Raw genomic sequence first — 23,892 nt, 5'->3', positions numbered from 1 at the left:
GTTATCCTGCCAATACATCCAACTTTCATCCATGGGAGGAACACTGTGCCCGGGTCCACAGTAAGATGGAAATGTGGTTTATTGGAGCAGAGTTGTGGCCTCTCTGGCCACCATGTATTCACACAGCACCAAACCGTCCTGCAGTTATCTCCCGGATTCTGTCGTCACTCTGATTTCAGAGTAAATCAAGTGCCTAGAAACACTTTACTTCAATATTAATTCCCACAACGAAATCCCAAGCTATTAAATTAGTGCACTTTACTGTTTGAAGGAGGGGAAAAAAACATTTGTCCTGTTTGGTCTATGGAAAATAATTTCAGCAACTTGTAAATCAAAGCCTTCTTTTAAATGACAGCATCTTAATTTCCTTCTGTTTACAGTACTTTGGCCAAGACACTGATTATAGCCTTTTGCAATTGTTTTCTAAAAATCCCACTGAGTTTAGCTTTAGAGGAAAAAATGCTATATACCAAATCAATTTCTTTTGCCTCAAGTCACTGTCCTGGGTATAGTTACTTATTGATTAGCTTCTTGATATGCCTTTTGTTTAGTTTTCTTTCATCTATGGGATTACACGCACATATTTAAATCTCCTGCTCATTTAAAGCAATGAATAGTAATCTCTTGTTTATGCTGGGGTTCTGCAGACTTGCACCCTGATCCCAAGCATGTTAATTGGAAGGCTCTTTGATGCCAGTGGGACTTACTTCCAAGTAAATATGCTTGGGACTGCAGTCTTAATTTTGGAATAAGGCAAAATGGAACAATAGTGTATTGCTGTTTTGTAGGCTTTGAAAAGGGATTGATTTATAAAAGTAGTTCCACAGCCCATTACTTTTAGAGTTTTCTATAAATGAAATAAAAAGCAATCTACTCTCCTATTGATACCATGAAGAATTTACAAGCTTAAGCTCCATTAGCATTAATGAAAGTTACCTACATACTGTGAAGCTGTGACAGAGGCACTGAAGGACATAAACCAAAGTTAGCCAGCCAACTGTGACCATTCCTGGCCTGCTATAAATTAACTCTGAAATGCCTAATTAAAACTCTTTAAAGGGAACACACAGAATTACCAGTGTAACTTAACTGATCATTTTTTTAAAAAGAAAGAAAGAAGAAACCTGACATTTGGCAGAAATGTAAGCATATTTAAATTATGCACCAGTTAACTCTGGAAAGCATAATTACAGTGTTATTAAAAAGGCTAATAACAAATAAAAAACCCTGCTGTGCAGGGCTTTGTCTGTGGTCCAGAAACACCAAAGCTCCCAAAAGCCCAATTTTCATCAGTGTGCTCCAGAGTAAATGTTTCTGCCACAGTCTTATTGTGCCAACAACACTGTGTGGATGTACTGTACATATCGGAGAAGATGTTCAGGTCCTTTAAATATGCATTTCACTGATAATCATACAAAGTTAACATAATGTTTATTGGAGAACAATGAAAACAAATTCACAGTACAGTGGTACCTCTGGTTAAGAACTTAATTTGTTCCGGAGGTCCGTTCTTAACCTGAAGCTGTTCTTAACCTGAGACACTACTTTAGCTAATGGGGCCTCCTGCTGCCGCCGCACCGCCGGAGCACGATTTCTGTTCTCATCCTGAAGCTGGGTTCTTAACCCAAGGTACTATTTCTGGGTTAGCGGAGTTTGTAACCTGAAGCTTTTGTAACCTGAAGTGTTTGTAACCCGAGGTACCACTGTAAATTAATTTGTTTGAGATGACTGAACCTATTCTTCCTACCCAGCTGCATCTCCTCTGCCTTGTAGTATTCCACCTTCCTTGTAGGCCCGAGGTTTTTTACATTCAGGGGGTATATAAATTGTATGAAATAAATAAAATGAAAAGGATGAGAAAAAGCACTTTAAAATAGACCGTATATATAGTCTGTGCAAAACTTACAAAGTGACTATTGCCCACAAGGAAAGCTCAGAGGTGTGCTGTCAAGATCATTTGGAATGGCATCTTAAACTGGACCATGTCTGTTCTATACAAGAATATGTCTTCTTCCATACAAGATGGAAGGGAAGCATAACGAAAAACCAGTACAACCAGTATGAGACAGTTTCCTCTTCTTGGAAGGATGTGCAATACACCATGAATAATTCACTCTGAAATCAAGGTATCATCTAAGTTAGATTACTGCAACATGTTATACGTGGGGCTGCCTCTGAAGACAGTTCAGAAACTTCAGCTGGCTTTTCTTCAAATGAAGAACCAATATAATGCATTATTCTATTTAATTGTTCTCTTTTTAAAAAGAATTTTACTCAGGCTTTCAGCTGTTGCAATGGAAACATTACAATTCTTGCTTGAAGGGGAACCTAAAACTGCATGAACTCAAATAAAAACTATAAAACTTCCACTTAGTCACAGCAAACATTATGAAATCATTGCTTTCTTTCCCACATCTCCCCTAGAGCACAACTATAGATAAACTCAAGTTTTTCCCCTGCCCCGCTGACAGTAGGCACTACAAAGCTGCCAGATAAATCCCACTTCTCCAAACTGCCAACAATTTCAACACCAAAATTACAGATAAGATTAAAGCCGTAGTCATCTTCCTCATAGTATCCTCTTTAATTTTCTTCTGTGAAGGTGGGGCATTAACAACAGGAAGAGACATCTTGCACATCGTCTGCCTTGGGGAATGCTTGCTTAGAAACACATACAATTTGACCTCTCCAAGCATCAAAGCCATTTACTTCATCAGCTATCTGAACATTTCATGTTTTGCAGTCTCCATTTCACTTTTAAGAAAACTAAAATTAAGTGAGATGGCTGTCAGCCAAATAAAATAATGCCACATTTTCTCTGTCTCCTTCAATTAATTTAAGAGCACACATCATTTTCATGACTTTCTATAAGAGGAAATACCTTTGCTGTCCCTTAAAATCTTTTTATTAATTTGCAGGGGGAAAGCTGTCAGCTTTAAGCCCTCACTTTGACTACGTAACAGAATGTAGGGATGTAAGTCTTTATTGAAACATTTATTATAAGCTGGGGAACCAGGAAACGGCTTTATACCGAGTCAGACCACAGATCCACTGGTATCTATGCCTGGGGTGGGAAGCACCCAGCTCCTGTGCCAAATCTGGCCCACAGCTAAATGTCATCTAGTACCCCAAGACAGCCTGTTCTTGTGGTTCTCCTCCTTCCACTGGAGAAGGCGGAAGTTTTCCTTCTTTCACCATGAGGTGGCTGCAGTGCTTGCTGTCCCTCATCCCCATCATGAAGAGGTTTCACAAGAGACTTGATAGGCCAGTCGCACCCCTCCAAAATCTACCTCCTGCAGTGATCCTTCTGTACCTCTTGGCTGCATCTGCACTACTCTCTCATATTTTTCTGATTGAGGGGAAACAAGGGAGAGCCATCAGCAGATGGCAAGGATCTGTCCAGGAAGAAGTGCATGCGACAGAGCTCTCAGATCGGTAATGTGCTTGGGCACTTTATGTTACTACCAAACGGAGCCTTTTCAAAGTGCCTGTCTCCCATGCCTAGCCTACTGGAGAATGAGATGGGCATAAGTATAGCATCAGCATCTGTATCAGAATCAGTATCTTCTTGGGTTGGCATGGAGGAGGAGACAGTGCTAGTGGTGCAGGGACTGAGCCAGGGGATCGATGGATTCCATTGTGTCCAGCACTGCACCCATCAGCATGCCCAAGACACCCTCTGCACTGTGCACCCTGGTTGCATACCTAAGCATAGCACTGTGTGTGTGCGCACACACACGTGCACATGAGAGGTGGGGGGGGGGGAAGAGAAAAGCTGCAGTAAGAGGAAAAGAAGCAAGAAGTGCCCTTTTTTCTAAATGAAGCTTGTCAAAAGTTGGAGCACATCTAGAACTCATGTCTGAATGTTGTTATAAATCACAATAGAAGTTTAAAACCATTTTATATTTGTCTCCTACATAGCTGCTTCTTAGATCACATTGCTGGCTCCACCCACATTTTGGCTCTGCCCATGCCTACTGGCAGCTCTGACTATAGCTGATTTTTTTCCCTGTGGGTATACAGCCCTTCATAGGGAAAAAAAATATTCCCCAGTTCTGGTTTACCCTGACTGGCAGTGGCCCTTCAGGGTCTGTAACAGCCCTGCTAGAAGATAGAACTGTTTGATTTCTACATGCAAAGCATGGGTTCTGGCACTGAGCCACAACCCTTCCACCCTTAGGGTTCTCCCTTTACTCCAACACACACCCTTTCACAGAATTTTGCACAGCATTTGTGGTGCATTCGCAGAGAGTTTGCAAACTCTCCATCTTTTGTGCACCCATCAATGACAATTAACAAGGATTCCACAGACCCAAATGGGTCCACATCCAGTTATGCACGTGAAAGTTAACAACACCAATTCAATGTAAATAAGCATGTAGGATTGCTTTCCTAATCAGAACTTCATTCTGAAAGCTTTAAAAGGTGAAAAATTGAACAGTGTTTTTTCTGCTCAATCAAGTAGCATCCATAATTATTAATAATTATCCATGGGCTTGATTAGCATGTCTGCAGAATGCTTGAGATAATTTTAATTTTAATCTGCCACTCTGTTAAACTCTATATATCTATGCAATATTTTTAACTTTGATAGCCAACGGGCAGGTAGCACCTTTTGTGGCTTTGTCCTTGAAAAGTATTTCTTCTCCCATAACAACACTCCAAATGTCTCCTGTCGCCTCCCAAAAATTAGATCAGTTCCCTACTGATCTAAAAAAAGGGGTCAGTGTTTTATCAGAAAATATCCATACTTAAATTATTGATATGTGAATAGCTTTAATGTTATTAGGGCACAACAGAAATTTTAGTTGGAATATGTTTATTTAGTAAGATCTAAGCACGAAGTAAACCATGCAGATCTGCAAATTATCTTTCTCTGAGCATTGATACAAGAGACAGCAAGCAAGAGACTACCCAAGTTTAATCTCTTTACTGAGGCCCACCAGTCACAAAATTGTGGTGCAGGGGCAAAACTAGTCATAAAATGGTGGACAGATGGTGGTAGAGCTTGGCACAATCAGCTGCAAATACTGACATTAGTTTCTTTTACTATCTTAATCCATCTTTGGATATTCCTAAATTCTTTGCTGTAGCATTTCTCTTGTGCCCAGGAGTTCCATAGCTCATATAATTAATGAGTGGCAGAGTGTTGCATTAATAGGAGACTTGACTTATGCATCCTCAAAGAGTTCCCAGGGCAGTATATAAGAGGCTGGGGAACTCTCTTTTCCATTTCAGTCAAGCAGCCTTCCCCAACTAGTACCCTCTAGATGTTTTGGACTACATCTCTCATTCTTGCCCACTGCCCTGCTGGCTAGAACTGATGGAGAGTTGAGAGTCCAACTCTGAAGGGCACCAGTTAGGGAAAGGCTGCAACAGAGAGTGTCAGTACTGCAAATGCATTCTAGCCTAATTTCTTAGACCTTGCCAGTTAACCTATCCAGGCAAAATGGAAGCCAAAGAGATAAGATGATAGCAGACGAACTCAAAATGGAAGAGGGCCAAAATGGAGAGCTCTATCTGTGGTAGCTATAATCAATGACAATACACAACCAAAGGCACAAGGAACTATGGATCTGGAGTAATTAGATAGGTATATTTCCCATAGAACTGATGGGAGTTCACTAAGCCTGGATTTAAAAGAGTAAGCAATGAACAGCAGACGGGAAAAATAATGTCAAGTGAAATCAATGGAATTATCCATTAGGGCAATGAATATGGACACTTGATTAAGAAAGCATGGAGAATTCTATGCTGACATACCCAAGCCTGAGCACTAGACATTACAGACAAGGTTTTTTTTATAAAAAAAAAAAGTAATCAGAACCATCTTCTGCACCTCAGTAGCTGGTGTCAAAACTTTAATGGAAAAATGTAATTTTTGGATACTAGAGAGTAATAGGATTCATGTAGATTTTGAGGGCAAGGATGCATCTCTGCTGCTCAAATTGTCTGATATTATCACCTCTTTTTAAAAAACCTGTCACTTCTACACATTTCTAAAGCCAAAATGGGCTATTTTTCTGCCATTACATTTATTTGTGCTGTGCTGCATATCTCTTACATTGCATTTGTAGCAGGAGAGCAGTCTACACAGGACAATAACTTGACATTTGCAAAAATTGCCTTTCATTCACTCGATTCTGCCATTTAAGTGCTTCTGAGCAAGTAAATAACTGAAATTGTGTTAATGACTTATTTCAATAGCAATGATTCCAAGTAATTGCATGAGTTTTAGCTACAGAAACTGCCATGTTGCTCATTTTACAATGTTAGCAAAATGCTAATGTGAAAACACACACACACACACACACACACACACACACAATTGTCAAGCTTACTGTGGAAAAACTGCTCTGCAGCAAAGCAAAAACTGTTCATGAAATCATGCTTCTAAAATTTATATACTAGAACAATATTCTTTCCCAAAGCTTAAGCAAGATTAATCCCAGAACAGCCTGTTTACACTGCCCCTTAAAATACAAGAAATCTTATTTGTTTTTATTAAAACACACACTTTGTTTCTAGTGTTCCTAACAAACCATCAACAGTTGATGTATGCTGCAAACTCTTCAACTGATGCCAGAGTAATTCCAGGCAGTAAATTGTAAATAGTATAATAAAAAAGACAGGAAAAAACCAGATATTTGAGTATCGGGAAAAGCTAAAATCTATAAAGTGTAAACACATAGCAATCTACAAGTCATGATTTACAAAGTTTTAACAACAGAGAAGTGACCTTTGTTCTGGATTGTCTTATTGTCTTCCCTCACCCACTCTCTTTCCGAAGCAATATTCTGTTCTGCAAAATTCAATGCATACACAACCAAGCAGCCTGGGGTAACCCATCCAAAAGTATCCCACAACTCATAATCTGGAGGCCATTCAGCTGGGGAATTTAGGCTTGACATGTCATTGACACAACAGCATCCCTTTCCTCATGGGGAGAGGCAACTGTGTTAGCAGAAAAGGAAGACTGGACACTAGAAATGTTCCATGAGTAACTGCATTTTTTTAAAAAAAAAAGACCAAGAAACACACAACATTACATAAAATATTCAGATAAGAACAAGGAAAGTTATGTAAACCCAAAGTATGCAAACAGCAAGTTGTAGAGGCAGTCAAGCAACAAGATTTCACACACACACACACAAAAAAAAAATACAAACACAAAATACACACACAAAAAGGCATCAGCTACTAGCATCCATGCACAACACTGATAATTGTTGTCTGCCTGGAAGCAAAGTTGGCTGCTTCTGCTACGAGAATCTACAGACAGAAATGTCAGTGGGCACAAACACTTTCCACATATTCATATCAGCTTCTTATGTAAAACTGCTTGAAAATGGACGCCTGACTTGTATGACAAAAAGGTGCCATCCAGGTCAAAAGCATATTCTGGTTTTTGTTACTACAAGACAGACAGAACTATTCTAAACAATGCAGCTACAATACAAACACCCTTTCCAGTATTACGGTATAGCTGCATTCAGACCAGCAGAACTTCTGCTATTAATAGTGACACAAGAGTCCTATTCATACATGCTACGCACAAGCAAGATAAACACATAAAAAGGGATCAGTCACACTGAGCAGCCCCGCCATCAACACTGTGTGTGGGAAGCACTGGAAGCTCTTCTATTAGGGCAGAGCTTTCCAAACTTTTCATGTTGAGGGACACACTTTTTAGACATGCATCATTTTACGACATAGTAATTCAGTTTTACTAGCAAACCAGAGGTTAAGCTAACCCCTTTCCAGCCCCAGGAAGAGCATGGGGAGCGTTCACGCAACACACCTACACCCCACAGCTGACCCAAGAACATGTCGCAGCACAGTTTTGACAGCTCTGTATTAGGGTTACTAGAGCACAGCTCTCCCAATAAGAATGCCAAGATGAAAGACAACACCCCACCCCAATCTCAAAGCCACACACACCTGCCTGTCCCACACGCATTTTATACCTCCGTAAATTTACAGAGGCTTTCAGAGACATTGCAGTCAATCTCCTGCTCTCTAGTCAATCAGGTGTCTGCACCATTCAGTCAATCCCAATCCAAATGCACACCTACTACAAAAAATGCTCCTCCCATGTGTCACTGAGCAGAAAAACAATGTGACTGACATTTCAGTATTAGGACTTACCGCTTTTCAGCCCCCATTGTGAAGGTTCCCCCTCCCTCATAGGGGAGCAGAGAAAGTCGCAGGGTTTGTGGTGAGCCAGGCTGGGCTGTTCCAGTCACTGTAGCCTGTTTCACCATCAGCCTGACCGTCTGAATATCCTAGTTGTATCCAATATTCTTTTTTAGGCTGAGCTCTTTTCTGGATTCCAAATCTTATTGATCGGTATTACATGACCCCTTTCCTCTAAGGAGCTCAAATAGCATTCATGGGTCTCCTTTTCCCCCACATTATCCTCACAACAACCTTGTGAGGTAGATTAAGCTGAGAAACAGTACTTGCCCAAGGTGAAACAGTGAGTTTCATTGCTGATTTTAACCCTGATCTTCCAGGTCCTAGTCTACTTAATGCCCCTACATTTTGTTCCATATTCTGGTAAAAAGAAGTGGAAGTCAATAAGCTGGGGGAGAGGAATAATCATTTCCCACATCATCCCAACTCTGTAGTTACTCAGAGCAGGACCTTTCACATAGTGGCACACACGCTGGAATATTTTCCTGCTGATACAAGACATGAACCAATGCCTTTTTGTTTACAAAAGCCTTCCTAGAGTAATTACATGTGCCCTGTATTTTACTTATCATTGTGGCACTGTAAAACTGTATTTTATCCTATTCCTGGTGGCTGTTTACATTGTATTTTTTTTTTAATTCTTGTGCACTGCTTTGGAGTTGTTGTTTTTTTCAGTGTTATGAGTTTTGTAACAACTCATAAATATATAAAAAGTGAAAGCAGTATAAAACTTCCCCTTTTCTGGTCTAGACAAAGAAATGTCCTATGCTGTTCCCCTTCTCAGTCATTGCCCACAACATATTTATCGAAGATTTCTCCTTTCTCAAAATTGTACCACTGTGCTGATTCATCCCAAACACCTAGTTTTGTCCTCTACTTACCATACATTGGCCCCTTCCACTTCCCCATCATGAAGAACTCCCAGGAAAGCTCTGCAGGTAAAGGATTCCTCCACTCACTTACTCTGCCTCCCTTAGTTTTGAAGTATGCGACAAGTGAGACTGAAGCAACTATGAGAAATCATCAGACGTAAGGATTTCTAATTGTGTCATCACTTGAGAATTCCCTTCTTAAATATCAATCCCCTACAAATCTCCCATTTCTCCAACAGCCATAGAGCCGTAGCACAACACTTATCACTGGAGATGGAGAACTGGGGGGGAAACAAATATGACAAGAGCCAGATGAAGGTGAAAGGTATAGTAAGGTATTCAGCATCAAATTATGGATGTGAGTTACAGTGGTACCTCTGGTAAAGAACTTAATTCATTCTGGAGGTCCGTTCTTAACCTGAAACTGTTCTTAACCTGAAGCAACACTTTAGCTAATGGGGCCTCCTGCTGCAGCCATGCCGCTGGAGCACGATTTCTGTTCTCATCCTGAAGCAAAGTTCTTAACCTGAGGTACTATTTCTGGGTTAGCGGAGTTTGTAACCTGAAGCATCTGTAACCTGAAGTGTTTGTAACCTGAGGTACTACAGTGTTTATGATGAGCTTGTTTGGTATCTGGCAACAGTAGCACTAGACAGGGCGGTAGCCTGGTTGAAATGATAACCCAAATATTGGTGGCTGAAGGATGGTCCAAAAGAGGCCAGTGCCCCCACGATTCTCCTTACTAGGTTTGCCCATCCTCAATACCACAACATAGCTCATATCCACTCTCATCCTTTAAGGTAAGTCAAAAATACAAATGCTTTGGCTGAAAAGTACCAAAACAGTGTGAAAATGCTTCTGAAAAGGTATAAACATAAAAAATTAATGGTCAGCACAGATACACCTTACAGAAAAGTAGTAACATATTGAACACATGCTAATATTCTCAAAAAGTGGCCTTTCTTTCAGATTTTTGCACACTGGGAATGGAGGTCTGCAGGAGGCTTCCCTGTTTGGCTTAATGTGTTTCAGAGCCCTCAAGGGATAGGGAAACCTGCTTCAACACGATTCATGACAGCACAGAGGCTTCTAAGCACCTTCCCACTCAACACATGCAAGTATGAGAGGAGGCTGTGTGTGAAGGGGACTCTGGGGTGGGGCTTGTGTCATGGCTCCACCACTTTTAACCCTTGCATGTTCAGGCAAGTGAAATTTATACATCAATTTACTCTCGAGTATGCATATGCAGGTAGCGCTGTGGGTTAAACCACAGAGCCTAGGGCTTGCTGATCAGAAGGTCAGCGGTTCGAATCCCCGCAATGGGTTGAGCTCCCATTGCTTGGTCCTAGCTCCTGCCAACCTAGCAGTTCGAAAGCACGTCAAAGTGCAAGTAGATAAATAGGTACTGCTACAGTGGGAAGGTAAATGGCGTTTCCATGTGCTGCTCTGGTTCGCCAGAAGCGGCTTAGTCATGCTGGCCACATGACCTGGAAGCTATACGCCAGCTCCCACAGCCAATAATGCGAGATGAGCGCCGCAACCCCAGAGTCGGTCACGACTGGACCTAATGGTCAGGGGTCCCTTTACCTTTATGCATATCTAACATATTTGAGTTTCACACATCTTTAATTATTTTTTGCTTCCTAGTACGTTAGTATCAAGATCTGCCATCACCAGCGAGTAATCGGTTTCTTATTCGTAATGCAAATCAAAAATGGAAACTTTATATGCTTTGCTACTGAAAAGACTTCAGTAAAAATTCTTAAGTTCTGTACATCCTGAGTTGTACGGTATTTATTTTTAGAAAGGCATATAACACCACAATAATGCTACTATTAAAAGCTGTGTTTTGCCTGTGTGCCAACGCAGTGGCATTGTAAGAGCAAGCTCTCCACCATATCAAGTTATCAAGTTTCCAGAATAAATTTTTGACAATGAAAATACGTATGCACATTCCCCTTTCAGCTCTGACTCCTGCATTCTAAACCACCCACCCCCATCTGTTCTCACACAATATCCCAGCTCAATTGTATAAAAGCAATACGAAAGTAGATGAATATATCTTCATTTTTAAATCACAGCACAACCTACCTCTGTATTTCTGATTATTTCATTTCACACTTTTATCAGAAGTTGATCCATTGGATGCTGCCTCTGATCTAGAAATATGTACAGGTGTGTGCACCCACTCTGTGGGCCTGTTCAATTTCATGCTGCATCAGCCACTGCAAACGATACTCAAAAGACTCGTCGCCATGCATCAAAATTCCTTCCCAAATGAGTCTTGCAGCTGCCGTCCAACATTCAGTAGGACAGAAAAACCCAAACTTATACCTAATTGCCATTATTTTCATCACTAGAGTTAAATAGTCTGGGACCACCACAGTAAGCAATTATTGCCAATAAAGCAGGGTTGCTGCCTTGCAGGCGCTAATCTGTCACCTTCGAGGTGAAGTCCTACAACATCCTGCTATAAAGGTTCAGACTGACAGTCCATTCATGTGGCAAAAGCTCTGGAAGAGCAGCGGGCACAAGTCATGTGAATTTCCGCCCATGTTTATGCCATGCCCGTCAACTGGGTCCAAGCAAAACTGGTCAGGATACCAAGCAGCCATTGCCAAATTTACATGCAAGTACAGTTTGAGCTGATCAAGCTATCTAAGATGCCCATGCTTAAGTGGAAGTCTACCTGGATATCCCTTGCTGACATTACTTATTGGTTTGTTTTCATTAATAGAAGTCTTCAGCAGGACTGCCAGATTGTTGGCAGTAAGTATTGAAACTAATGCATCAGAATGAAATAGGGTGAATTTAAAAGCCCTCTCCTCTCACATCCGCAGCAGCATAAAGCCACTTGGCGCTATCCTTTTCCACTAGGGATTGTGTGTGTAGAAAGTCTTTACATGAATGGGACAGATCACATGGCTTTTTCCCACACAGCTGTCCCTTCTGGCCCAGTGGTGATCAAATGGGAAAGACCAACACATGAGACCTGCGGGTATAGGGTGGTATAGAAATAATAATAATAATAATAATAATAATAATAATAATAATAATAATTTGCAAGACTCATGTGCCTTCTCCATTCACAGAAGTATCATGATCACACCAAAGGGAAACAGACCCACTGTAGCTACTGAGAACCGCCCTGAGACCTCCAGGTATAGGGCAGTATATAAATTCAATAAATAATAAGTAATAATAAAGGAGGACATTCAGTGTGTGGTTTTCTTGGTAAAAAGGAGAAAAAGATATTCTATTTAATTTGAAGTATACGTGGAAGATAGCTCCTGGTACTTTTCTGCTGCATTTCCAAATTCTGAAGACAAGAATTAAGCTGGGGTCTAGTTCTGCACGGCTTGAAAATCCTCAATTCAGAGGGCATGTGGTCCGGAGACAGGATAATGGAAAGGATGCCAGACAAGTCTTGTTTCAAGCATTGACCTTGCATTTCAGGTAGATGCAGGATAAAAGTTATGAGAGGACATATTAAATGAGGCCATTTCTCCACAACACCTAGCCATGCCCCACTTCCTTCCACAACATGTCTATTCAAACACAAAATTCTAGCATTCTATATTTGAAAGACTGTTCAGGTTTTAAAAACAACAACTTTACCACAGATTTGTAGGACTTGATTCTAAAGTCTCAGAACTCATTCAAAGTCCCTCCAGGTGCTGGTTTGACAATTCCCATCAGCCCTAGCCAGCATGGCAAATGGTCAAAGATGATAGAAGTTGTAGTCCACAAATACCTCAACACCCCTGCTTTACACAACCTTCCCCATTCTAGATGTTTCCACAGCCTGGATGATTTGGTTCAATGGTCAGGGATTATGGGAGTTGTAGTTCCAAACATCTGGAGGGAACTAGGTTGGGGAAGGCTGGTGTAATGCTGATGTCCCCTTCCACATCAATATAAGATAAGTCTGCACAGTCCATCCCCCTTCCCTCTTACCAACTATATCCCTCCACATGGAAAAGTGAATTTCTTCTAAAATCAAAAGCTGCATAACTGTGCCCTATTTGCTTAGCACAATGTGCCTTTCAACTGCAGCAGCATACACTTACGACTACAGCTAAAGCAACCACGCAGTCAGTAAAAAACAATACACACACACACGTATGAGAACTGCTAAGCTCATCATATATCTGACACTGGAAAATCATAACTTGCATTTATTAAAGAAGCATGCACTAAGTAAGAAGAGTGAACAATTCATTTTCATCAGTCTACTGTTCACTCCACAATTGCTCCAAACGACAGTTATGGATAGTTCCCAAATTGCATCAAATAAATTATTAAGAAGCTTGTTCTGAGCACAGTAAGGAAAAGCTACACAGAAGGCACACAAAATTGTTGTCTTATAAAAGGGACAACATCTGACCTCAGTTATACTCATACATAACCCAAACAAGAGAAAGCATTGTCTGAAGTATGCTTAATATGTAAACACTGACCAGGTTTGGCAGAAGAGCAGATATAAGCCCTGCCTTAAGCAAGTTTGCTAATCAGATCAGCAAAAATCAAAATCAGAATACAGCACAAAAATTCTGGTACCCTGGTTAAATAGGCAGTGAAGTGGAAAGAGTACAGTACATGCAAGGGTTTGATAATTTAACCTTAGCTGCACAGTAAAGTATAATTAGAGGACCCAGGTGGCGCTGTGGTTAAACCACTGAGCCTAGGGCTTGCTGATCAGAAGGTCGGCGGTTCGAATCCCTGTGACGGGGTGAGCTCCCGTTGCTTGGTCCCAGCTCCTGCCAACCTAGCAGTTCGAAAGCACGTCAAAATGCAAGTAGATAAATAGGAACCGCTACAGTGGGAAGGTAAACGGCGTTTCCATGTGCTGCTCTGGTTTGCCAGAAGCGGCTTTGTCATGCTGGCCACATGACCTGGAAGCTATACGCCGGCTCCCTCAGCCAATAATGCGAGATGAGCGCGCAACCCCAGAGTCGGTCACGACTGGACCTAATGGTCAGGGGTCCCTTTACCTTTACCTAAAGTATAATTAAGAAGAGTTTTGATTTGATATCACGCTTTATCACTACCGTAAGGAGTCTCAAAGCAGCTAACATTCTCCTTTCCCTTCCTCCCCCACAACAAACACTCTGTGAGGTGAGTGGGGCTGAGAGACTTCAGAGAAGTGTGACTAGCCCAAGGTCACCCAGCAGCTGCATGTGGAGGAGCAGGGAATCGAACCCGGTTCCCCAGATTATGAGTCTATCGCTCTTAACCACTACACCACACTGGTGTAGAGGTATCTACTGCTGTTCAATACTACCAATCTGTTAGAATAGCTTTATATCCAGGTTATAGTTGGCAGTATAAAAAGACACTTATTTTCCTATGTTGCAGTCAAGTGAATTAGCACAGAAATTCTAAAAGATAGCACAGAAAAATAACAAATATTAAACTTCATTTGGCTCCTTTGGTGCTTTTATTGACCTTCAACAAAAACTGTGCCTTTGGCAAACCAAGAGTTAATATGAAATATCATGGCTAGAGCAAAGATATGGCGCACCAGATACTGGAAGTTGTCAACAATAACTAAATTATGTGAAGTAGAAAATACACTGCATGAACTAATTATATATGTGTACAAGAAAGGAAGTAGATTTACAATAATTTTATTCCAAAATGATGAATACATATTTATTACTGGAAAAATCAACCACATTCTTCATGCAATATTATTTATGGCTTCGATTTTGAGAAAATGAACACACACATCTCTCTCTCTCTCTCTTTCTCTCACACACAAACAAAACAAAACAAAACACAACACAAACACACAAACACACAAACACACAAACACACTATATATATATATATATATATATATATATATATATATATATATAGTTATCCATATTCACCATAAAGCTTAAGCTAATGGAACTTCTTTGTGATTCTTCCCAAAACTAATCCTGCACATCTCTAACTTCTACTGAATGTGTGGAAATACCAGACTGAAGAATATTGAACAGTTCCAATTTGTCTAAGTAGATCATACTTATCAGTTATATTATCACTGTTGCACCAAGTTCCAGGAATCTAACACGTAAATAAAACACCTCCAACCCACTCCTTCCCATTTTGCTAAAAAAGAAAAAGAAATCAGAACTGAGGGAGAAAAGAAGCTTATGTTCTGATCAAATTAATTTTAAAGGCAGATAAACATTGATCTTAAATTGATTTAAAGGAACATTAAGAGCTCACTTTGCAAAGTTTGCATTGGCCTATTCAGATGAAATTGTCATATATTACTTATTTGGAAAGCCTTCAAGAAACCATTTCCTCTCTAGACCATTTATCCTGGCACTCTGCTACTCTAATATTTTAGGTCTCTCCTCCCTCCCCACTATTTCAGTCTAGCCAACACAGTTCCTGTCTTCACGAAGGAACTGAGCAAAAGTGCAAACATGCAAATGTTATATCGGCTGGTATCTCAGGTACTGAGTTACCAGTTTTCAACAGAAATGTCCTATTTTGTGGATGAAGTGAATTCTATAGTTGAATGTAACAGACTGCAAGATTGTGGAAATGCTTAAAATATATGGTGTCAGTAAATATTTCTCATCCACAAGAAATGTAATTTAAGTTTGGAAGTACAAATGCATCCAGTCCCATTCCATAAAGGAGAAAGTACTAGACTTGCTACCGGTAAGGATTATCATACAAGGAGAGACTTTTGAAAGCAAAACTGCTGAAAGAACAGTGAGAAAACGAATCATTTAGGCAAGCAGTTTTAAAAAATCATTGTAAAGGAGACACTCATTTCTTCCTATCCCAGAAGTGATAGGGAATTATTTCATTTGCCTTAAGTGCTTAAGTGTCAAATGAGGTAATCTGCACAGGCCATGTTAACCACCAGGTGTTGCACTGTAAATTCTGGAGGCAGAGAATTAGATTGCCACCTGCAGGTGTACTTAGCCTCCCCCCACTTCTTTTCCCCAATAACGCAATATAAGAAGTAAAAAATGCAATGTTACAAGAAGTATTGATCATTTATACGCTGCATGCAGCAGTCTAACAATAGCTACTTATGCTGAACAAAAAGTAAATCATAATTTCCAGTAAATACCAGTGACACATATCTTATTCATACACAATACGTGTTCATCATTGGATGTCTTAGTACTTGGTGATTCACAAATTAATGTATGGACTGTATTTGAGTTGATGTCAGCTGATGTGAATGCTCTGTATGTGGTATTTGGTCTGGGATGACTGTTTCACAAACTGATGTGATCACTTGATGTTGCAGTCATCCAGAGATGATACAGGCATATGCAATCTCGCCCAGTCTGTCTATTAAAGAGTCAGGCATTTATAATGGACAAACAGTGATTGAGCTCACATCAATACATTTGCAATCCTATACATTTTTACTCGGACATAAGTCCCAATGCTTTCAGTGGGGTTCGCACACAACTAAATGCATTTAGGATTGCAATCTTGGGCTATAATCCTAAACACACTTACTAGCAATCAACCCCCATTATACACAATCAAGTTTAACATCCAATGAAACCTGTGTAGGACTGTACCATGTGTGAAAGTAGAATTCGTGGTACAGTAGGCCCATATGGTTTTTCCATAGATACCCAGACTATAACTTACATTTACTACAGAACCAGTTGTGCTCATTTTGAAATTACATTATTTCAAATTATATTATTAAACAACCACACAAGCCCATTTTGAAAGAGTTATCAGCCCACAGTTCAGAAAAAGAAACATAAATCCATTTACCTGATACAATTGGTGCTAGCCTGAATATGTCTGATAGCCTGCTGTTAACTGGTTCATAAGGCGACTCTTCAAGCAAGTCATTCCCTAAGGACAATGAAAAAAAATGCTTTGTTTTTCTCCCATGAAAGAAAACCTCAATGCAACCAGGAGTTCCAGCCTATAAAGCTCAACATACAAATCCAACCAGCCACTACTTATTTGCCCCAACTGGGTCACCACTTCCTCCACAGGCCCTTTCTCCAAAACCTAGCCCTGCCCCATCTTCTTGTACCCTTTGCTTTAGCGCTGGCGATTCTACCATAGAAAGATAGCTTCCGCAGAACTATCTCCTATCTCCTGTGGCTGTAGTGAAGACAAATGCGAAATAGCATTATGCTGCATCGCCCCAGCATATAGTCTATAATAATGAGGGAAGGTCTTTGTTCATTCCCATCCTATATCACTTATTCTTAAGAAGCTAGAGTTAAAATCTGGTTTCTTTTACATTATAGAAGCTTCAGGAGAGAAGTATTTTGCCAATAGCTCCTCTTCCTCCTCGAAATGGAATGATTATGGAACAGGTGGTTACCTGAAATAATCCTGATTTCAAGAGATACAAGGGGAGGGAAGTTTGTGGTGTGGTGTGGTGTGGTGTGGTGTGGTGTGGTGTGGTGTGGTGTGGTGTGTGTATAAGACTATTAAGCAAATTCCCATATATCCAGAGTTGTGACTTACTTTGCATTTAGATATTATCTTCCCTTACCTGGGACAAGGGTAACCAATTAAACTGAATCAAATGCTACAATCTTACACATAATTACCTGGGAGTAAGCCTCATTTAACTCAGTGGGACTTACTTCAGTACAGATGTGCCCAGTAAAAGCAGCCACTTCTTTTAAAAGTGAGAGGATGTAATATCCAGTAGAGACTGGCCAGTAACAGGTATAAATTAGTGTGAAAGCTAAAACCAATAAATCCAAAGTCATTAAATTATTCAGTGTTGTCATTGACTAAAATATTGATTTCAATTAGGTGCCACAGGTGTGGAAGCTTTAGAAGAGATATTATAAAACATATCAAGGACAACAGAACTGGGTCTTAAATTCCCAAATCAACAGAGTCAGATTCCAATACTGTATTGTCTTGCTGCATCGGGAATCAATGAACATTTTGTCAAGTTCAATACTCTAAACAGTGAACAATTAGTAGGTTCTCTTCAGCTGGACCCTTTCCCCTAAAGTATCTACAATCCTACAAGCTATATGCTTACGTAAGTACACAAGTGGAAAGGAGGCCGCTTTTAAAACGAAGACCCTGTGTAACTTTTCGGGTCAGTTAGGAAACAATTAATTACAGTTTGACACAGTGGGTGAGGAGTGACCCCTCAACCCTGTGAAGTTTGATCTCATTAACAAGTGCTGAGGAACTTTTGGGGTAGAGAAGTAACTAAGTACCTAATGCCCTAATCTTTTGACTTTGGTTTACAAAGGTCAGCTGAGTCCCCCTGGAGGAAATCTTTTATCCTGCATTTCCCAACAACAGGCGGCTGCAGCAGCAACAGCTGCTCTACCTGGGTGGCTGGAAAAGGTCCTTAGAACACAACAAGAATTACAAGGTCAGCTCATGGTAGATCAGAGGGGCAGAGGTGGGGAACCCCATGCTAATCGGAAAGTGGGGGGGAAGAGTGTGGAATGGTTCAGTGTTTTGTAACGTACCCTGTAAGCTTTGGTACATGCTCCAGTAAATACGTAGGCAATTTTTCTCCTTCTTCATGCCTCTCTTGCAGCGGCAATTGTAGAGAGATTTCTGCTTGAGAGCCTCCATGGCGCTCTTGCACTCGTCCTTTGCCTCCAGGCCTGTCGCCCGACTGAAGTTGCTCTCTTTGCCTGCCACGCACTGCCTCAGTGTCCTGTATTTCGTGCTGCAGCTCTGCTCCCTGAGGCACTGGTCGCTGGCTTTCACACAATCCAGGCGTTCCCCTCCAAGCAGCCCACTCACTTCTGCGGACAAGAGGACTTCTACATTCAAAGAGAAGGAGAAGAAAACACATATGAGGCTGTGTGTAGACAGAGATGCCAACTTAGGAGGGACTCTAAAAGGGTAAATAATTGTACTGGGGAAAGCAAGGGCGTGAATGCTTTACTCGAGCTCCCTTTCCTCCCCCATCAAGCATAGTAGAGGAAGAGGGAAACGGAGCTTCCCAACAGAAAATCCAGCTTCCTTCCCCACCCCCACCCTACAAATCAAGTGGTTTAAACTGCGTCCCTACAAAATGAATGGCCCATAGAACATACAGAGAGGTTCTTCCTCCCTATTACACAGCCAGTTTCTCCAGCATCAAAAGAGTTTGGGAAGGTAACTGAATTTTTGCTACACCTGGATCCTGGACCTTAGCTATTCCCAGAAAAGTGTTCATTTAATTTTATTGGATTAACTACAGCCAGACCAGGAATTCCCAGATTACTTCAATTTACAAGACAAACCACAGGGGTTCACTTGTGGAGTAAAAGATCTACTCCCTCTCTCAATTCAATGCTCTTCTCCTTCATGCGCTGCTGAGAGCAGCAACAGTGGGTTAAGTGCTTGCTCTCAGTTTTCACAAAGGGTTTGCTGTGATTTTAATGACAGTCATGAACAGCTAGGCGAGAGAGATCTCTTTAAAAGGCTGTGATTACTATACTTTCTTCAGGAAAGGTACAAATCGACAAGGGTTTTGTTCTGGTATTGCTCTCCATCCAGGACTTTTCACTGAAAAGTCAAAGCAGATCGTAGCCACCCCACTTCATCTCCTTCCTTACCATATTTCTTTTCTCGCTTATGGAAACACAGGCATGCACACACACATTTGTACATCATGCCTATTGTCAAAACAGAGCAGATTTGTGGCATAAACCATTTTCCCCAACAGAAGATGCAGCCATCCATCTTATCAATAAACGTCCCCACTTCCCTTCTCAGCAAGTTGCCAAGGTTGAGATGGTTTGAAAGTTTCCCTTCCAACTTGCTAACAGATAGTTGAGATCTCCTCTGAGCTTTTGATGAGCACTCGGTCCCTGTCAAAGGATGTTTGCCAAAGCTGTGATTTAAAAACTACAGAAAACTTCAGGGATCCCTCTTTAAAGAGCAGGCTGGCAGACGGTGGCGGTCCACACACATCTCAGATCCCCACAAAAGCAAAGCCTTGGACTTTACAGAGGCACACCCCCACACACACGCTACCCGCCCGACCCTGAAAACACCAAACCAGATACTTACCCATTAAGGGCAAAACGAAGTATAAGGTGGCCAGAGACATATTGCTCTTTTGCCGGTCGTCCTCCTCAAGTGCTCTCGGTTTCTGCCACTCTAAGAGGCGATCAGCACGTCGATATTCCAAACCAGCGCGGTTCCAAAGCCCCCAAGTTCATATCCACGGAATTCCCGAGAAGAAGCCCCCACCCCGCCCGCCTCTGTCCTCTCCGTCTAACAGCACCAGTACCAGCAAGAGCGGCTGCTCTGCAAGAAGAAAAAGAGGAAAGGGAGAAGAAAAAGACGAAGGCTCTCCTCTCAGATCTTACATCCCAGCATCTTGGAAAACAGGAGTGTGTTATTCTCAATGAGGGGAAAGAGCAAGAGGGAGGGAGCGGGAGAAAGGGAGACTCACGCCGGGGGAGCGCGCGAGTGCGACACACAAGAGCAGCTTTCGCCTGCCTCTTAGGGAGGGGGAGGCACTTCTTCGCCCCCGGGGAGCGACTCCAAGAAAGAGGCACACACAAAAAACCACAAGAGAGGGGGTAGAAAGGAATCAATATCCAGCCGCTTGTCCCCAGTCCCGCGGCCACACACGATCACTCCGCCAAATCAGCTTTTCCTTCTCCTTTACAGGCGACTCCAACTCATCATGGTGTCTGTGCGGCTCCGGGCTGGCCCGATTGCGCCTCCTCCTCTCCTCTTCCACCACCACCCCTTCCCGTCTCTTTCCTGGCGGAGTTTACACCTCCCCGAGTCCGCAGGCGCTTTTAGAAATGTTTCTAGTTAGCTTTGCCCATCACCTCATTGAGGGGCGGCGTGGAGGGGGGAGACAGAGAAGAGCGGGAGAGACTGCGCCTGGTAAACCCTCCGAGACGGCTTTTGTATTGCTGCCGGGGTTTTCTTCTGAGCTCACGTTGCCCCCTCTGTTGGAGAACGAGGCGCACGCACCGAGCAGACGGAGCTATCGATCCCGCGGAAGGGGACAGCGGAGGAGGCTCTTCCAGCAGGTGCAGCCGCGCGTCCGGGTGTCGCCGTTCACCCAGCTTAAGGCAGCGCTGCAGTCCTGGCCTCGCTCACCTGCGTGCAAACCCAATGAGCTCAATGGGACTTGCTTCTCTGGAGACGTGTATATGTCTATAGGGTCGCACTCTTTCGAACGCAAACGCAGCGGACAACTTCACCCAACCTGCCTTCTCCTCTCCCCCAAAGTTTTTTCCCTCTCTCTCGTCCTCACAGCAATCTCCCAAATCTGGGTTCAACGACGCATTTGGCGCTCTTTTATGGCCAAAGGAAAGCGCCAAAATGCAGGCTTTTCTTCGCACGTGGAAGTGGGCGGGATTTTTTGTTTTTTTTAAAAAACGACCCAACTAGGATAGATCTTTAGCAATGTAGTCTCGGAATGAGCGGGAACTTTTCCGCAAGCAAAACCTGAAGGAATCTATGTGCCCTTTCGTAACAAACCAAGGTGGTAGGTGTCCATTTTGGAAAGGTGACAAGTTTCGCCGGGCCACCTGCAGTTTTCAAAGTACCGCCCAGCAGCAGCTCCTGCCTCTTCGCTTCCCTTCCCCAAATTGCCTCGGATAGAAACTTTTATGCCGCCCCGCCTTTCGAGGGTCCTCGTGCTTTTGGGTATGCGCTCAGGCGCACAGAAACACGCCGCCTTTCCGGTTCGCGCAGGGGAAGGAGCAGCGATCTGGATCGAAGCCGCATGAGGGAGGGGCGTCTCTCAACTCCTCGCGCGCCTCAGAAGCCTCGATCATTGTTACTGATAGGAAGACTTCAAAGAAGTGGCAATTCCTCTCAGCCCTGGGCTATGAGGAAATCACGCAGGGGATTCGCCAAAAAGAAATGCTCTAGTGAAGGTCTTGCAACATTACCTTTCCCTCCTTGCAAGGATAAAACTCCCACTAGCTGCAATTTACTGCGGCTGTTGATACCAAATGTTTGGTTAATGCCACACAGTTAAAGCTACCCATTAAACAGCAAAGCACTAACACGTTTTTATTATCGAAGATTTTATCATATTAAAACCACTAGTGGTTTTTAAAATCTAGTTATAGCACCCAGTGCAAGTGATTATAGAATGCAAGCAAATGTCTTTTATAAAGGCATGATCAGTGCCGGATTTATGCACAGGCTAAGTAGGCTGAAGCCTAGGGCCTCTTAAGTCTAGGGGGCCTTGCAGGGCAGTCTCAAGCAGGTCGGCCGCCCTGGCGCTGAGGGGCGGAGATCGCTCTGGCGCAGCATGGTTTCAGTTCGGCACCCGGCCTACCGGCCCGGCGCCCTGGCACACCGCACCACCGGGGGTCTACCTAGAGCTGGCCCTGGGGCCTTGCCAGCCCACCTCCCTAGCGGGCAGTCTCCCCTCTCCCAAAATTGCAAACCCAAGACTTCATGCAGGGCAGGGCAACTCAGGACTCTTAAGTCTAGGGCAGGGATAGGCAACCTAAGGCCCGTGGGCCGGATGCGGCCCAATCACCTCAATCTGGCCCACAGACGCTCTGGGAATCTGTGTTTTTACATGAGTAGGATGTGTGCTTTTATTTAAAATGCATCTCTGGGTTATTTGTGGGGCACAGGAATTTGTTCACCACCCCCCTTTCAAAATATAGTCTGGCCCACCACATGGTCTGAGAGACGGTGGACCAGCCCACGGCTGAAAAAGGTTGCTGACCCCTGGTCTAGTGGGCCTCACCAGCCTGCCGTCTCCCCAGTGTCACAGTCTCCCCTCTCCCAACTCAGGCCCAGCAACTATGAGCCTCAGGGGGGGCAGGGGGCCCCAATTTGAAGCAGTGGGGCGCAACTTTAATTTTTTTTGTAGGGCCCCAGTTCAGAGCCAAAGTCTGCAAAATCTTATACTGTAGATACAAATAAAATCCATCTAGATTGCCCTGGGTCGGGGGCCCCCTTAGGAGCAACACATGGCGCCCAATTTGGCCAAATTGCTCCAATAGCCTTAAGGTCACCCCTGATGAGACTGTGCAGGGGTTGGACTGACAAGCCCTGCACCTTCTAGGACCCTGGTGTCACTATTCAGAGTACAGATTCAAGGACTTGTTATGGAATTAAAGGGGGGCACTTATTGGAAATCAGTTTTGTCACCTCTTCCCCCCCCCTCCAAACTCTGAGACAATGAGCCCAGCCAGCTTTTATTCACAGTCGCATAAGCACTACACTACAGCATGGCCATAAACCTGTACGTTCAACCACTGGAATAAACACCCAATATGTAGCAATGGAGATTTATGTTACTGCTTTATGAATGAACACTGTGTTTTATGAATGGACTCTGTATTTTGTTAATTACTTAAGAGCCACCAATAGGGAGCTCTAGAATCTGACAGCTAACCAATTGGGTACTACCAAACAGCGACCCCTATTGCTGAAAGCAGGTAGCCAGCAGGGAATGCTTCAGCTCAGCCTTTGCACTGTTGACTGAGCACCCTCTGCTGAGCAGATAATGGAGAAAGCTCGTAAATTGTATCCCTTCTGGCATCCTGGCCAACTCCATTACGCTCCAGAAGCTCAGAATATCAGCAAATAAAATCCACTCATATGTCAGTGACTGATAAAACTTGTCAACCAGTTCTTCCAAAGTCTTCCTAAATTATAAAGCTCCAAAATACAGGCCAAAAGAGAGCAGGTCTGGGAAGAGCGAGCCATACAATGGGCACCACCAGTGAATAGGCCCTGCTCTGTGTAGCTCCTGCCCTGTCATTTGATAGGGTGCCCACTTGCCCTCCTTCTTGACATGGAATGCTCTCTATTGGTGTCTCCAGGTCCAGTACAAAGACCATAAGAAGGGAGAGCAGGGACCTTGAAGTTCCCAGCAGCTGTTAATCAAGCAAGCAACAGG

General features: G+C 42.8%; 1 protein-coding gene across 1 annotated transcript in view; it reads right to left on the bottom strand.

The window, feature by feature from the left end:
• GFRA1 (GDNF family receptor alpha 1) overlaps nt 1-20,941 on the bottom strand; it is a 186,279-nt gene extending 165,338 nt beyond the window's left edge. Inside the window, exons 1-3 of the mRNA XM_035137505.3 lie at nt 20,061-20,941; nt 18,521-18,823; nt 16,827-16,910 (exon numbers count right to left, since the gene is read on the bottom strand). Coding sequence (XP_034993396.1) covers nt 16,827-16,910; nt 18,521-18,823; nt 20,061-20,100 — 427 coding nt within the window. The 5' untranslated portion in view covers nt 20,101-20,941. The remainder of the gene's footprint in view (nt 1-16,826; nt 16,911-18,520; nt 18,824-20,060) is intronic.
• Nucleotides 20,942-23,892: the final 2,951 nt, after the last annotated feature.

This window comes from Zootoca vivipara, chromosome 5 (genome assembly GCF_965207765.1).
Source record: "Zootoca vivipara chromosome 5, rZooViv2.hap1.1, whole genome shotgun sequence".
NCBI lineage: Eukaryota > Metazoa > Chordata > Lepidosauria > Squamata > Lacertidae > Zootoca > Zootoca vivipara.
Note: the sequence above shows the minus strand (reverse complement) of the source record. Positions and strands in the feature narration are given on the sequence as shown.